This window comes from Ostrea edulis, chromosome 1 (assembly GCF_947568905.1).
Source record: "Ostrea edulis chromosome 1, xbOstEdul1.1, whole genome shotgun sequence".
NCBI lineage: Eukaryota > Metazoa > Mollusca > Bivalvia > Ostreida > Ostreidae > Ostrea > Ostrea edulis.
This window is the reverse complement of record NC_079164.1, coordinates 29618650-29636279: the sequence shown is the minus strand read 5'-3', so window position 1 is coordinate 29636279 and position 17630 is coordinate 29618650. Positions and strand designations below refer to the sequence as shown.

Sequence of the window (17630 nt, the reverse complement as noted above, 5' to 3'; positions counted from 1 at the left end):
AATTATTATCTAATCGCAACGGGTTTTATATTCGCTGCGTTCTGATCATTAATTAAACATGGCGATCAAAGTAGAGAAGTTACCGGGCAGTGCAGTGAAAAATGTTCTTTTCTATTTCTTAACATTATTGAATGTTGTACTTAGCATCCACAACGACAAATTTTCAGAAGAACTATTGATCAAACCCTTTCCAAGTGGACATGTAATGTTTCATTTTCAGTTTACTACGGTGTGGAATGTGTCGATCGATAAACCCGAAACATGTAAGCACAAACACCCAGTCACCCACAGATTCGAAGATTGTTAAGAAATATTTTAAGAATCATGTTTTGACGAACATCTTTTCTGATTATCAAAATAATAGAGGGCGAAGCCCTCTCACGGCCCGAAGGGCCGTGAGAGCGGAGCTCTCCCTATAGGTAACACGTATATACATGTTTAAAAGGAAAATATAGGAAAATAATGAAAAATTAAACCATACCTATGGAACTTGAAAAGTTTGGTACCAATGGCGTCGATTCGAATATTAGCGCGTGGACATGTATTCCTCCATTTTGAATCTCGTCTACCCTAGTTCACGTCGTTCTGAGATGTTACACATAAAATCCGTAAAAGCATGTAAATCTTATTTTCTTAATCATATATAATCACTCCACGATTAACGCCATGTTTTTTGTTGTGGTTCAAACGCTTTGTATGTAAATTTCCTAAATAACGACGCTGAATATGACGTCACAATATACTGTTTACATCGATTGCGTTATATTTCCCGCGTTCAATATATAGGTGGATCAAATGTCCAAAAATTAGGATGCTTTGATACAGCTCCGTCCGAGTGCTAACTTCGGGTTGTTTTTGTCCTGTTTTGGATATAGATACTAATGTCAAAACTTTTTTGCTTCGCCCTCAAACACGGTCACGCCGTAAAACATATTACTAAAGTCTTCGATGAATACATGTGGGACTGACCACTGCACAGGTGCCGACTCGCGATAAAAAAAAAAAGAGAGAGTAAACAATACTATATTTTAACAAGGGTGGACATGATGTCAGACTACTCCATCGCTTCAAACCTCCCCTTTCTTTCAATGTCTGTAGTCCCGTGGGGATCCGGGTTAGAATAGGTCCTCAGTAGACAGTACACCCTTACTTGTCGTAAGAGGCGACTAAATGGGACGGTCCTTCGAATGAGACCGCAAAAACCGAGGTCCTCTGTCACAGCAAGTGTGGCACAATAAAGATCCCTCCCTGCTCAATGGTTATAAGCGCCAAGCATAGGCCTAAATTTTGCAGCCCTTCACCGGCAGTGATGTCTCCATATGAGTGAAATATTTCTGAGAGGGACGTTAAGCAATATTCAATCAATGGCTGTAAATGCTGAGCATAGGCCTAAATTTGAAGCCCTTCACCGGTCTTGGTGACGTCTCCATATATTAAGAGAAATATTTTTCGAGAGACGTTAAACAAGATATAATCAATCAATAAAAGTCAATCACTAATATAATGTAATGCATAACATTGTTGTTACTTGTAATGCAAACAGTGGCCCATTACACTGAAATTGGCTGTCATTACATTACCATTACACATTACCATTACCCCAGACCTGCACTGATGATTACTTGTGATGCCCAGTCATAAAAATGCTATTAAAGCTAACAGCAGCCATTCTTAAACTAGACTTTTTTGTGTATTGCATTGAAAGAGACTCCAGTGAAAATGAACATTATTATGAATATCAATTGACATTTACCAACAACAAATGAAATTCTCATGAATTGTTCTTTTTGTCAGAAATGTAATTATAGCAACAAATTGTGTTCAAATGTTAATTTCGAAAAAGGCTAGGACTAGGAGTGTAATGGTTACAGGTGTTTCACGGGACCTAGATAAACTGTTTTGGGAGTGGATTTCTTTGGTACCTGAGGGATAAGTTTTACATTTCTTAGTAGGAGAGGGGCTGTTTTAAAAATCTGAGACAGTGAGTGAGGGAAATTACAAAGAAAATGAGATTCCAAATGAGGGAGTGGTCCAACACCAAGTCCTCCCTAGTTAAAATATAAGTCTTCTACTCATCAAGTCCTCCCTAGTTAAAATATAAGTCTTCTACTCATCAAGTCCTCCCTAGTTAAAATATAAGTCTTCTACTCATCAAGTCCTCCCTAGTTAAAATATAAGTCTTCTACTCATCAAGTCCTCCCTAGTTAAAATATAAGTCTTCTACTCATCAAGTGATGAGAAGAAGAGATCAGCGGTGGGTATCTGACGATTGGTTGTACTCTACAGGATACAAGTACATGTCAATATACTTGATATATAAATAAGGCTTAGTTTAGTTAGTTGTGACTAATGCAAATCTGCATACAATTATATTATTGTTAGATAGTTGTGACTAATGACTTTTTACAGCAATTTCATAAATTTCAAAAATTTAGATAAGATGATTCCAGAATCCATTGAGACTGTGAGACCATTATCTCAGTAGATTGTACATGTATTAACATCTATTTCATTATCTCAGTAGACTGTACATGTATTAACATCTATTTCATTGTGGAGACTATGAGACCATTATTTCAGTAGACCGTACATGTATTAGCATTGCAACTTTATCACCTTGCAATAAAGCCTGGAAATTTAACCTCAGAAATGTATTGAGGGATTTTGACTCTCCTTTGCTCTACAGGAAGAACTGAAATTACAGTAATATTATTATTACAGGTTTACATTTGTTTGAATTTTTAAACAGATTCAGTGATATTTTCAGTTTATTATATTGATATATTTTTTTCAGTTCAACACTATCACCTATTTCCGAAATCATTGGGTGATGTTTTAACAACATATAAAGTAAGAGAACTACATCTAAGTCAGACTCAAGGCCTGTGGAAACATGAGAAGTGGGGATATTCCCCGGAGGACGCACCCCCAGGGGTGGAGCTGTGGGTGTGGTTCCTACCTCATGCAGGGTAAGGTTTTTTTTTACTTGGTTATTGTAATGGACTTAGTTACTATGTATGGTGTTGACCTGATTTAACACATACAATATTATTAGTTTACATTGTTTCTCAAGTTTTTATATAGAAGATATAGTGCATATACAAACAAGATTGTACCATCAAGCTTTACTTATTTTAAAAATTCGACAGAAGAAGTAAATTTTATTGATACTACAATGTGTCACAACCTAACACGTCACAATTAAAAACGTCACAATCTGCTTCAAACTGTATCATTTCACGGACTTTTCATCTAATGTGTTATATCATTGTCGGAAACCCACGGTTGATTACGCTTCATTCCTCTCTCCATCACCCGTGGATCCATTCATTCCTACTCGCTCAATCTCACAAATAATTAATGAGGCAATTTGATTGGGCGCTCATGGAACACCCTGATCGAATTTGTTTAATCAACAAGACGCTTTCAGTCCAATTTTGGTATACAATAGTTGTGATAGCAAAGTTAAGGTAATGCTACCTTTAAAATCGGAGGAGTTCTATTACTATAATGATTACTTTGATTGGACGATATTTTAAGCTCACCTGAACCAAAGGTTCAAGTGAGCTATTCTGATCACATTTTGTCCGGCATCCGTCTGTCTGTAAACTTTTCACATTTTCGACTTCTTCTCCAGAACCACTGGGCCAATTTCAACCACACTTGGCCAAAAGCATCCTTGGGTGAAGGGCTTTCAAGTTTGTTCAAATGAAGGGCCATGTCCCTTTCAAAGGGGAGATAATCACAAAAATGCAAATTTAGGGTGGGGTCATTTAAAAATCTTCTTCTCAAGAACCACTGGACCAGAAGAGCTGAAATTTACCTGAAAGCTTCCTGACATAATGTAGATTCAAGTTTGTTCAAATCATGGCCCCTGGTGGTAGGATGGGGCCACAAGGGGGGATCAAAGTTTTACATACAAATATATAGGGAAAAACTTTAAAAATCTTCTTCTCAAGAACCACTAAGCCAGAAAAGCTGAGATTTACATGAAAGCTTCCTGACATAATGCAGATTCAAGTTTGTTCAAATCATGGGCCCCTGGGGTTGGATGGGGCCACAATAGGGGATCAAAGTTTTACATACAAATATATAGGAAAAATCTTTAAAAATCTTCTTCTCAAGAACCACTGAGCCAGAAAAGCTGATTTTTACATGAAAACTTTCTGACATATTGCAGATTCAAGTTTGTTCAAATCATGGCCCCCGGGGGTAGGATGGGGCCACAAGGGGGGATCAAAGTTTTACATACAAATATACAGGGAAAAACTTTAAAAATCATCTTCTCAAGAACCACTAAGCCAGAAAAGCTGAGATTTACATGAAAGCTTCCTGACATAATGCAGATTCAAGTTTGTTCAAATCATGGGCTCCGGGGGTTGGATGGGGCCACAATAGGGGATCAAAGTTTTACATACAAATATATAGGAAAAATCTTCTTCTCAAGAACCACTGAGCCAGAAAAGCTGATTTTTACATGAAAACTTTCTGACATAGTGCAGATTGAAGTTTGTTCAAATCATGGCCCCCGGGGGTAGGATGAGGCCACAAGGGGGGATCAAAGTTTTACATACAAATATATAGGGAAAATCTTTTTCTCAATAACCACAGAGTCAGAAAAGCTGATATTTACAAGAAAACTTTCTGACATAGTGCAGATTCAAGTTTGTTCAAATCATGGCCCTCGGGGGTAGGATGGGGCCACAAGTGGGGGGGGGGGGGGTTTCAAAGTTTTACATACAAATATAGGAAAAAGCTTTAAAAATCTTCTTCTCAAGAACCATTGGGCCAAAGAAGTTGACATTTACATGAAAGCTTTCTGACATAGTGTAGATTCAAGTTTGCAAAGGGTAGTTTGGGCCATAATAGGGACTAAGGTTTTACATGCAAATATATATGGAAAGTCTTCAGATATGGGCCAAGGTGACTCAGGTGAGCGATGTGGCCCATGGGCCTCTTGTTGAATATTTATTCATGAGAACGAGCGAGTAGGAATGAATGGACCTACGGGTGATGGAGAGGAACGGAGCATAATCAACTGTAGGTTGCTGACGATGGCATTATATATGAATTTCTTGTTTGTAACCACACTATATCTTTTACATAAAAACTTGAGAAACGATGTAAACTAATAATATCATGTGTATTTGCGTTGTTAAGCAACCCCGCATAATGTACACACTGCCACATTTTTTTTATTGTTTATAGCAACGTCAGTCGCATTTTCATTTCATGTTTAATTGTTCTGATGACGACTGCCCCAAGGTCGAAACCGGTCTACTAAATAAAATTCACACTGCATTCTCATGACGCATTGGTGATCTGTATTATTTCAAGTTTATATTTTTGTATGCAGACCCTGTTGAATACCGCATGGTATCCACTCGTGAGAATCTTCCATAATGTTAACCTCAATGTCTTGGTCTCCAGTTTTTCACTTTGTTTGCATTAAAAGAATTGTGTGTCTGTTTATTGCCATGTGGTTCTTATATAGTCAGCATACATTAGATAACTTACTAAAGTGGATTGACCACATATATTCCATATTATTGGTCAGTATTATTTGAACAAAGTACAAAACTTTAGGTTATGTGCAACTGGTTGGAAATTTTATGGACTTGCCATGTGCACATTTTAATTGATATGGGAAAAAATAGTATTTCAAATCTGGAAGATTTTGCTTGAATTTTCACATTTTAGGGACCAAGTTTTACCCTTATCATGGATTAAGAAAAACTTATAAAATATTAACATATCATATCTCTATGAATTTTCTAGGTGGGATTTTCATTTCTGAGTTGTACAGTTTCTGTTTGTGCAAAGAGTTTGCTTCACCAGAACTGTTTGTTCATCTAAGAAATAAATTTTAGTTTTGAAAACATGAAGTGTGTGAGTGATTCATGAGAAGTATGCTGGCATAAAGCATTGCAGTTCATACCCTTATGTATTTTCAAAAATGAAATTTTATTCTTTATATTTGCATTCTATTTTCACTGTTGGAACCCCCAGCCGTTAAAACAGACATATTATATTTATCAAGGTTCATATGTGCTTATATGCATTGTTCACAACTGCAGTGCATTGACCGGGAAATGGCTTTCATTACAATTTGTATTGAAATATCAAAGGCAAAAACATTGGAAAGGAAATTTAAATATATTAATTTGTAAGCTCTAAAAGGAATGCAAGTGCCATTACTTGTAGTCATTGACCAATTGTTTCTCTTTGACAGGGTAGACCAGACTTGGGCAGATCTTGTCAATGCCTTATCTGGCTTATTCTGTGCCTCTCTGAACTTTATGGATAATAAATCAACTGTACAGCCACGGTGGAGTTTCCGTCCGTCAGGATTAGCCTCGGAGTTTTACAGTGCAGATTCCCGCTTCGTCAGGTATTCAACCCTTCCAAGAGAGGTGGTTTGTACAGAAAACTTAACACCGTGGAAAAAGCTACTGCCATGTGGATCAAAGGTTAAGATATGTGAAATTTTGTGTAAAGATTATACTGTGCAATATATTCTGAAAAGTCTTACGACGGGTTATGTAAAAGGCTGTGATTGCTAAATAATACAGATCAGTTGTTGCTTTACAGATTGGTCTTGCCAGTTTGTTTAATTCTGTGAAGGTTTATGATGGATTTTATCATTCACTGGGTGTACACATCAGATCTGTATGCCAGGTAAGGTGACATTAGGCTATTTTCTTTCAATTGTAACTAATTTGAAATTTGAAGAATTAATTTCATTGATATCAATAAAAAAAATTGAGTACATGGACTTTAAAAATAGAATGCAATTGCATGTCACATTTTATTTTAATTCATGCAAAGTAATGGCTTCCAAGAAAACCAAACAAAACAATGAGACCTGGAAATCTGTTAATTGTGTTCTGTTGTGTAGGATGAACCATGTAGCACTCCAGCAGTGGAACTGAAGCAGACAATGACTGTTGTGTATGATCCCTCCACAAACAAAAATGGAAAACAAGGTGAGAATCAAACTAACAGCAGTCCTCAAGACCATAAAATGAGAATAGACTTAAGTCTTAAAAACTCACACCTCAATACCATAACGTGTCCAGTCTTAATCCCATTAATCCAGCTAATGTTTGAAATAAGTTTTGTATACAAATAAAATTTTTAGTATATGTTCACATTTGAATATTTCATAAACCTGTAGTTTTTTTTTTAAACATCTGAGCTAGACGAATTATCAAAATTTTGACTTTAGTCTATTCTCAGTTTATTGTCTTGGGACCAGGTATTGTTGAGGTGAGAAACTTGCACAAGATATTGTCAAGGTAAGAAACCCACCTGCAAATTAGATATTGTCAAGGTAAGAAACCCACCTGTAAACTAGATATTGTCAAAGTAAGATAATCACCTGTAAACTAGATATTGTCAAGGTAAGAAACTCCCCAGTAAACTAGATATTGTCAAGGTAAGATAATCACCTGTAAACCAGTTATTGTCAAGGTAAGAAATTCTCCTCCATTGTGAAGGTGAGAAACCCACTTGTACACCAGATATTGTCAAGGTGAAAAACCCACCTGTATACCAGCTATTATCAAGGTAAGAAACCCACCTTTAAACCAGATATTGTCAAGGTAAGACACCCCCCTGTACACAAGATATTATCAAAATAAGAAACCCATCTGTCAACCAGATATTGTCAAGTTGTTTTTTTTTTATTATTTATTAATTTTTTATTTCACAAATATTGACATAAGACAGAAGAACATTTGACATTTTTTTCTAACCACTTTCACACACTTTCATACTCACACTCATACATTTGTTGGTAAGTGCTTTATTTGTAAACAAAAAATACTCTCGACCACTTTCACACATCTCCCACACTTGTAAACAAAACGTTAACATTGATTCCGAATGTATTTAGTTTGAGTCCCGATCCCGATGACAAAATACAGGCGCGGATTTTAGGGTTGTCTCTGCAAGAATAAACACACTAGCGCCGGTGTTTAAGTTTCTCATTCACATCATCCAAAATGTCGAATTTATGTCTGTTTCCGCTACTATCGATGGCGAACACTTTACCATTGAAGTACCATGCTGAATGAATCCTAGAGTCTTCGTTTAGGTCGCGTATGAGTTTGGCGTTCATGGGTGTAATATGGTCGTGCATGATGAAGTGTTTCTTCACTCTTTCCTGTGACCGATTCTTTATCACTCTTATTTTTGTCTCTGGGTCACGAAATTTGGCTATTACCGGTCTTGGACCGTCCCTCACTCCACCTGGTACCCGATGAATGGCCACAATATCTGCAGGTACCAAATCGATATTGACCGACTCTCTGAGGATTTTGTACAAGTCTTCACGCAAGTTTTCACCCTGTTTTTCCTCCCACCGCAGGAACTTTATGTTACTTTTTTTTTAGAGTATTGCTGATTTTGATTTGCAAGTCTAATCGCACTGTCTGCTCTACTCTGCAGTAGTTTAAGATTTTCTTTCATACCTCATAGCTCCCGTGCTTGGTCAGAGAACTTCTCACGTAGCGTCTCAAAGTCAAGGTTGAAGCCGTCTGAGATCTCTCTAACGTGTCCTTTAAATTCTTTCGTATTGTTCTCAAGTTTTTGTTCAAATTCTTTCTTTACATCGGCTTTGATTTCTTTTGTGGTGTTTTCTTTCATTTCTGTCAGAATTGTGCTTTTCACGACTGCAATGATTTCCTCTTTCATTTCCTTTTTTATCTCCTCTAGAATAGAGGACACAATGTCTTTGATTTCTAATTTGCTCACCATATTGTCTTTAATTTCCGACAAACTGTCCTGAATCAATTTCAAGTCCATCGAAATATTTAATGCACCTGGATGGGCCCCGCCTGATGGAGAGTCCATATCTGAGCTGTCTGTTCTCTTCTGTTTTTTAGCCGACGCTTTTTCAGACACTGTAGAACTTCTAATGGCTTGAGGAACACTGTGTAGATTTAACTGCACCAATTTTCTCTCCGGTGTTTTTAGAATTTCCGTTTGCTTTCTATATGCTTTTTTCTCTTTCTTTTGCTTATTGTCCGCCATTGAGTAGTAATCATGATAGACACAAAGATTCACAATATCTTCCAAAAAGTATCCAAAATACTCACATGCGTTTTAAAGTATCACAGTAGTGTCAATCAGATTCCAAATATTTAAAAAATCTGGCTTATGAACGTCAAAAATAGAACAAAATTTGATGAAATAAGCGGAGCTCTTACACCTGTGTCAGTACTACTCCCTCACGTGATCCGGTCTCCTGTACACCTGATATTGTCAAGTCAAAAAACCAACATGTACAGATGATATTGCCAAGATAAGAAGCCCACCTGTAAACCAGATATTGTCAAGGTGAAAAACAGAATGTATACCAGATATTGTCATGGTAAAAAAAACAAGAGGCCCAAGGGCCTAGAATCGCTCTTCTGATAAATTGTACAACCCCACCATTTCTATTCTTAGCCTCTTAGTATTCTAAATCTTTAGTTAAATCCTAAGAATTTAAAAAAAGTAGGTCAATGTGACCTACTTTTTGGTTTACACATTTTGAGAACCCAAGAAATATCAACTGACAAAGTTTGATGATTTTAAGCCAATTAGTATCTGAATATTGAAATATAGCTGTCAAATTCCAATCGTAGGTCATGGTGACCTACTTTTTGGTCAGCGAACTCCGAACATGCAAGACCCATCAACTGACAAAGTTTGATGACTGTAGGTCAAATAGTATCTGAAATATATAAATATAGCCGTCAAATTCCAAAAGTAGGTCAAGGTGACCTACTTTTTGGTCGACACACTCCGTAGACTCAAGATGCATCAACTGTCAAAGTTTGATGATTGTAGGTCAATTAGTGACTGAAATATATAAATATAACTGTCAAATGCCAAAAGTAGGTCACAGTGACCTACTTTTTGGTCGATACACTCTGAAGACTCAAGATGCATCAACTGACAAAGTTTGATGATTGTAGGTCAAATAGTGTCTGAAATATAGTAATTTAGCTGTCAAATACCAAAAGTAGGTCATGGTGACCTACTTTTTGGTCGACACAAACCGAAGACTGAAGACGCATCAACTGACAAAGTTTGATGATCCTAGGTTTTACAGTGCCCAAAATATGCATCTAAAATTGAAAATGTGAAATTTGAATATCTGCAAAATTCAAAAAGTAGGTCACTGTGACCTACTTTTTTATAAATATGTTTCAAGGCCTCAAGATGCATCAACATACAAGATTTGATGATTCTAAACCTCTCGGTATTTGAAATAACAACTTAAAATATATCTATAAATGATAAGCCATAAAATTCAGAAAGTAGGTCACGGTGACCTATTTTTCAGTTGACGCATTTCAAGGTCCCATGATCCACCAACTGACAAGTTTTGATGATCATAGGCTTCAAAGTGTCCAAAATATGCATCAAAATTAATTTTAAAATAAATACCTGCAAAATTCAAAAAGTAGGTCACCGTGACCTACTTTTGAGACAACTTGATACAAGGTCCTAAGATGCATCAACTGTCAAAATTTGATGATCCTAGTCCTTATAATGACTAAAATATCAAAGATTTAAGGAAATATAAATTTAGGTCAACTTTGAAGTGACCTTGAGACCACGCCCTTTGCCCCAGGGTAATGCCTTGAACAATTTTTAATCTACAACATATCCTCATCCTTATGTGTAAGTTTGGTGATAATCTGCCCAGTGGTTCTTGAGAAGAAGATTTTTTAGCAACCACTACTTTTGTTTGTATTTTCCTGATTATCTCCCCTTGTTAAAGGGTCACATCCCTCTATTTAGTATGTATGAAAGCCCTTGGGCCAATGATACCCTGTAACAAATTTGAAAAAAATTGACCAAGGGGTTCTTGAGTTATAGCCCTTTTTCTAAAAAGTTTACGTACACCGCACAAATGGCCATAGCATTAGCTCTTTGAGCCTTCGGCTCAGAAGAGCTAAAAATCACCTGTACACCAGATATTGTCATGATAAAAATATCACCTTTACACCAGATATTGTCATGGTAAAAAATAAACGACCTGCACACCACTGACACCAGATATTGTCAAGGTGAGAAACAAAATTTACACCTGATATGATGTTGCCAAGATAAGAAAATTACATCAGATGTCAAGGTGATAAACTCACCTGTACCCCAGATACTACTAAGATAAGAAACTTACGTTAGATGTCAAGGTGAGAAACTCACCTGTACCCCAGATACTACCAAGATAAGAAACTTACGTCAGATGTCAAGGTGAGAAACTCACCTGTACCCCAGATACTACCAAGGTAAGAAACTTACGGCAAATTTTGTCAAGATGAGAAATTACCACCAAATGTCATCAAATAAATACCTAACTGTTTTTACTGTTTGTTTCCCCCAGACTGGAGTTTCCAGAGCATTTTTGACAAAACTCTGCAATCCCAGTGTCCTCTGGCAGAGACGAGGAAAATCTACGTGGATGTGACATCACAAGATGTAAGATGAATACTGTGTGATGTTTAGTGACTGTTAATACTGAATTCATTCACAAGATGTAAGATCAATACTGTGTGATGTTTAGTGACTGTTAATACTGAATTTAATCTGAAGAAGGTTACTATGTTTGATATATCACTGCAGAATCTTAAATCATTTACTGTCTTCCGTGTGTTAAATATGTGTACAAGGTTTGTTTGTGATATTTTCCAGACAAATCCAAAATTCATATTGTCACCCCTACCAGATTTTGTCATGACTCAAAAGCGACCTGGGGAGGAGAGGAAGATTGCTGTTTATGAAATAGGAAACCACCTCTCTGGGAACAATCTAAATCTGAAGGCTGTCTATGAGGAGAAAGTCAAGTTCACTAGCACTTCTCTGCCTCCTGTTTATGCTAACAGATTTGTCACAGGTACTTTCAACTTTTAGGGAACATTTAGCATTTAAAATAACTGACTTTGAAAGTGGGAGCTTTTAAATTGATTTCTTATGAAGACTGGGTCAAAAATTAATATTTTTCAACTTTTACATTATCATACAAGTCTGTAAAAGAGATTTTACTTCTCCAGAACCACTGGGCCAATTTCAACCAAACTTAGCAAAAAACATTATTGGGTGAAGGGGATTCAAGTTTATCAAATGAAGGACAACACCCTTCTCCAAGGAGAAATAATAGTGAAAAAGCAAATATAAACTGTCAAATTTTTAAAACCTTCTTCAAAGGGAAGATAATCACGAAAAGCAAAAATATGGTGGGGTCATCTAAAAATCTTCTTACATGAAAATAAATATGTATATATTTGATAAATGATTATACAAGAAAGACTGTTATACTTATTAAACAAAATGAAAATGTTGTTTGCATTGATATGAGCATGAGTATGCTAAATTTCTTTTGTATATACTAACTGCTTGGCTTTTAAACACTGTGAACAAGTGTTATGATTTAGATGTATAAAAAGCAGCAAGATCTAGTAAATCACAGGTGATGCCATGGGGAATTGTTTGACATGACAAATCTAAAACTGGTAAACATGAGAGTAAATTGATAGGTAAATGATTATAGTGCTGAGTTGTCTGCTGACAATTTTGATTTTTTTAAACAATCTACTGATTAAGTGACCAAGGTGCTCACTTAGAGACAAATTAAGCAGCCAGTGTCCAAGGTATGCGCCGTGTGGCAAGCGACCAAGGGTACACGCATAACTAAGTGGCAAATGACCAAGCATCCACGTAGCCAGGTGGCAAACTGATAGGACAAGTGGTTAAAGCATTTTATTTTATTTTTTGGTAAATATCATTGGTGTTTCTATAATTTATCACACTAGGCAATTGTCTGGCATGTCTGTTCATTTTGATTTCATTATTGTTTAGCAATGTAAGACTCGGGCAAACCGAGTACAATCCCAACCACTGTATGCATGTTATTGCCCCCCCCCCCCCCCCCCCCCCCAGCAAGATGTTTCACACCTGTCTGTTGGTCAGTTGGTATACCTAGTGTTGTCCACTTATTATATTTTGGAACCTTTCCTTGATACAATAAGATACCTCTTCCACTGAGAAAGAGAGACAGGGGGAGGGGGTGATGAGAGCTGAGAGAAGCAGGGATGGGATATAGGAGATTTATGCCTAAATAATGTTCACAACATTTCCATTCGCGAGGGGATGCTTCGCTTAGCGGTTCTCGTTATACTTCGGTGTTGACCTTGAACTAAAGTGGCTTGGGGGAGCAATGTTTGTTTGTTTGTTTGTATTCTGGAATGCATAACGTAGAATAAGTGAATGTCATAATTCCTATAAATTTTAATTGTGCAAGCAGCTTAACTGCAGACCTCATGTATGTACGTTTTCTGACACAGTTCAAATATTAAGACATAGTATATATTTGTATATGATTTTTGCTGACAATTCAAATATTGAGATTGAGCATATGTATGATTGTTCAGGTTACGGGCTGGAGAGAGGGGGTGTGACCTGTATGATTTACAACTCCATGGCAACCAACACCACTGTTATCTTCCTGGAGACGGTTCCTTGGTTCCTTAGAGTGTACTTTAGCTCACTCAAGGTAGAAAACAATGGGAAAAAAATAGAACCATGTAAGTGTACATCTGACAGTGTAGATTGATAATGAAGTAAGAATGATACAAATTTTTTATGTTTGTCTGTGTTGATCTTATAATGAAGTAAGAATGATGCAAATTTTTTATGTTTGTCTGTATCGATCTTCTGTAGATAAAATCAACTTCATCCCAGCAAAGGACCGTGCCAATCCCTACCAGATGGAGATTGTATTCCGACTCTTCGCTAATTCAGTCACCAAAATCACCTACTCATTTGAGCGAGCCTTCCTGAAGTGGACGGAGTATCCGCCGGACGCTAATCACGGTTTCTACGTCAGTTCTGCGGTGATATCCACTGTGTTACCCGTCGCCAGTCAGTTCACATCTACTCCCCAGTCTGCCTCTCTCATGGAGGAAAGGTCAGCTATAGGGCACTGTACATTTTATGTCAACGTCAGTTGGCCTAATATTTTAGAAATTTACCCCAAAATTAATTTAAGAGATAACACCGAAGGGGGGAGTAACTCTGCACAATGTTTACTTTGTGGAATATTTGCAAACTTCTTCAGTATTTTCACTTTATTATCATCTTAATCTATTACATTACCAGATAATGTATATGACGCTTAATATTGATATTCATTAAAACTAAAGTGATAAATGTAATGTACCTTTATTGATTCTGCTTTCAGTTTTTCCAATAATTCTGGGTCGTTTTTCTTGCGGCTTCACACAGAAGCTTTGCTGGTCTCCCTCCCCACTCCTGATTTCAGCATGCCTTACAACGTCATCTGTCTGGCCTGTACAGTTGTTGCCATTGCGTTTGGCTCTCTTCATAATCTGACCACCAGGAACTTCACTGCCTCGGATCCAAACAAAAGGAAAGGACTCTTAGCTAAATTAAAGGCTTTCTTTAAGAAAAATCAGGATGAAACAGAGAACAAAGACAATGCTGGGGGAAAACAAGATAAATCTGGTACTAGGGACAAGAGCGACACCAGTAGTGATAAAAACATTTCAGGGGAAAAAGACACAGACAGCGAAACATGACCCCAATTCCATAGGTAAACAGTATTCATAACATCGATATTTATACGTTTATATGCAGGTAAAAGGAAATATATTTTTTTAAACTTGCAGTCCGTCAATGAATCATTTCCAATCACAAACTCAATACATATTTTGTTGCTTGGCTTTCCTTGCATACATTGAATAATCATTCCATTGTTGTTTATTTCTGTGCTGATTGTTGTTTGAAGTGGATTTTAATGTGTATGTAACCCATCACTCTTTACAATTATTTTGTACCACAATTATCGGACAAATGTTGGTAGTCTTTGGGAGTTTTGAGAGCAATGTTGGTTAAAAGGAGAGGAGGTTTGAAGACTAGTGCTGTGCAATTTACAAGCTGTAATAGTGACAAGTGAGACGAGCTGTAATAGTGACAAGTTTACAAGCTGTAATAGTGACAAGTGAGACAAGCTGTAATAGTGGCAAGTGAGACAAGCTGTAATAGTGACAAGTGAGACAAGTTTACAAGCTGTAATAGTGACAAGTTTACAAGCTGTAATAGTGACAAGTGAGACAAGCTGTAATAGTGACAAGTGAGACAAGTTTACAAGCTGTAATAGGGACAAGTTTACAAGCTGCAATAGTGACAAGTGAGACAAGTTTACAAGCTGTAATAGTGACAAGTTTACAAGCTGTAATAGTGACAAGTGAGACAAGTTTACAAGCTGTAATAGGGACAAGTTTACAAGCTGTAATAGTGACAAGTGAGACAAGTTTACAAGCTGTAATAGTGACAAGTTTACAAGCTGTAATAGTGACAAGTGAGACAAGCTGTAATAGTGACAAGTGAGACAATCTGTAATAGTGACAAGTGAGACAAGCTGTAATAGTGGCAAGTGAGACAAGTTTACAAGCTGTAATAGTGACAAGTTTACAAGCTGTAATAGTGACAAGTGAGACAAGCTGTAATAGTGACAAGTGAGACAAGTTTACAAGCTGTAATAGTGACAAGTGAGACAAGCTGTAATAGTGACAAGTGAGACAAGCTGTAATAGTGACAAGTTTACAAGCTGTAATAGTGACAAGTGAGACAAGTTTACAAGCTGTAATAGTGACAAGCTGTAATAGTGACAAGTGAGACAAGCTGTAATAGTGACAAGTGAGACAAGCTGTAATAGTGACAAGTGAGACAAGCTTCTGGAGGTTTGCTACAACTGTGTTTGACTGTAATTTGATTTCTACAAAATACTGTGTTAGATTCAGAAATGAATTTTGTTGTTTTGAATGCAGTTGAGAGAGTGATGTTGTATTCTCAAAGATCTCCTGATGTAGTGTGTGTTTTTATAAGATGGTGAAAATGTTCCTGTTTACGTGTGTACTAAGTTGATTTGTACAGAAAGAACACAGTATGTAGTGTATTGCTAGTCATCTTTTTTGTACACTGGTTGTCTTTGTTATATCACAGTTTGAATGGCTATATTCAAGAAAGCAATATTTTCATGGTTACATTATATTAAGATAATTGCAGATGCATGTGTGATTAAAGAAGGTAGGAGTTTGATATTGTCGTTTATTTTTTATGAGACATTGGATTTCATGAAAGATATAAAACTACTTTTATGCAATACAATAAACCAAATGAAAAACTGATTACTGTATTTGTTTGTTTTTTTTAAACTAATTACTTATTTTCTCTTTATTGTCTGTAGAAGCAGCCCATCTATTTGTGGTTGTGTAAGAAAGTGCGAATGGGGAAATGAGAAATAAATTTTTATTGTGTGGTGGAATGCATGGTTTCTTATTAATGACAAGTTCTAAATAAAATAGTTTTTAGCTCACCTGAGCTAAAAGCTCAAGTGAGCTATTCTGATCACCCGTATTCCGGCGTCCGTCCGTCTGTAAACTTTTAATATTTTTTACTTCTTCTCAAAAACCACTGTGCCAATTTCAACCAAAGTTAGCACAAAACATCCTTAGGTAAAGGGAATTCTAAATTGTTAAAATAAAGGGCCAGGCCACCTTCCAATGGGAGATAATCAAGAAAAGGTAAAATTAGAGTAGGGTCATTAAAAATCTTCTCAAGAACCACTGGGCCAGAAAAGATGAAATTTATAGATAAGCTTTATTAGGTAGTGCAGATTCTAAATTGTTAAAATCATGGCCACTGGGGGTTCAATAGGGGATCAAAGTTTTACATACAAATATATAGGAAAAATCTTCTTCTCAAGAACCACTGAGCCAGAAAAGCTGAGATTTATATGAAAGCTTCCTGATATAGTGTAGATTCTAAATTGTTAAAATCCTGGCCCCCGGGGGTCGGATGGGGCCACAATAGGGGATCAAAGTTTTACATACAAATATATAGGAAAAATCTTCTTCCCAAGAACCACTGAGCCAGAAAAGCTGAGATTTATATGAAAGCTTTCTGATATAGTGCAGATTCAGGTTTGTTAAAATCATGGCCCCCTGGGGTAGGATGGGGCCACAATAGGGGATCAAAGTTTTACATACAAATATATAGGGAAAATCTTTAAAAATCTTCTCAAGAACCATTGGGCCAAAGAAGTTCACATTTACATGAAAGCTTTCTGACATAGTGTAGATACAAGTTTGCAAAAACCATGGCCTCCAGGGGTAGGTTTGGGGCCATAATAGGGACTATGGTTTTACATGCAAATATATATGGAAAGTCTTCTGATATGGACCAAGGTGAGTGATGTGGCCCATGGGCCTCTCGTATAAAAATTGAAATTAAGTCTTAATTGCTTTTATTAGTACAGTGCTTTTTTATTCATTAATATTAAGATTTTATTAATTTTAATCTGATTTTATCCAAAGTTATCGCAAGCAGTGTGTAATATGTAAAAATAACTTGTTATGCATTTACAGGTATTAATTAGATAAATAAAGTTATAATTATTTTATTTTGGTTTGAATATGCTCCAATTGCATGTATTCATTGATATGTATATTTTAGTTATTGTGTTGTTTAAAAACAGTGGCCTGCAAGTCAGAGTTGCAGACATCATATACCAGTTTAGCAAAGTAATCGTCATCATCGCGCGAGTAAATCCA

The 17630-nt window shown here is 36.5% G+C and overlaps 1 protein-coding gene across 2 annotated transcripts; it reads left to right on the top strand.

Moving 5' to 3' along the window:
* The first annotated feature begins 27 nt into the window (after window positions 1-27).
* Window positions 28-16205, top strand: LOC125663942 (GPI transamidase component PIG-T-like). Of its 2 annotated transcripts, XR_008802760.1 has the most exons (11): window positions 39-263; window positions 2795-2969; window positions 6233-6470; window positions 6592-6678; window positions 6899-6986; window positions 11384-11478; window positions 11692-11893; window positions 13428-13580; window positions 13717-13963; window positions 14237-15603; window positions 15668-16205. XR_008802760.1 is itself a non-coding variant. In XM_056164337.1 (10 exons), exons 1-10 carry the CDS (start codon window positions 59-61, stop codon window positions 14592-14594), a joined length of 1848 nt encoding a protein of 615 aa, XP_056020312.1. In that variant the 5' UTR covers window positions 28-58; the 3' UTR covers window positions 14595-16205. The 2 variants fall into 2 exon arrangements, 1 of the variants encoding a protein (XP_056020312.1); XM_056164337.1 differs by having other exon boundaries at window positions 28-263; window positions 14237-16205.
* The last annotated feature ends 1425 nt before the right edge of the window (window positions 16206-17630 follow it).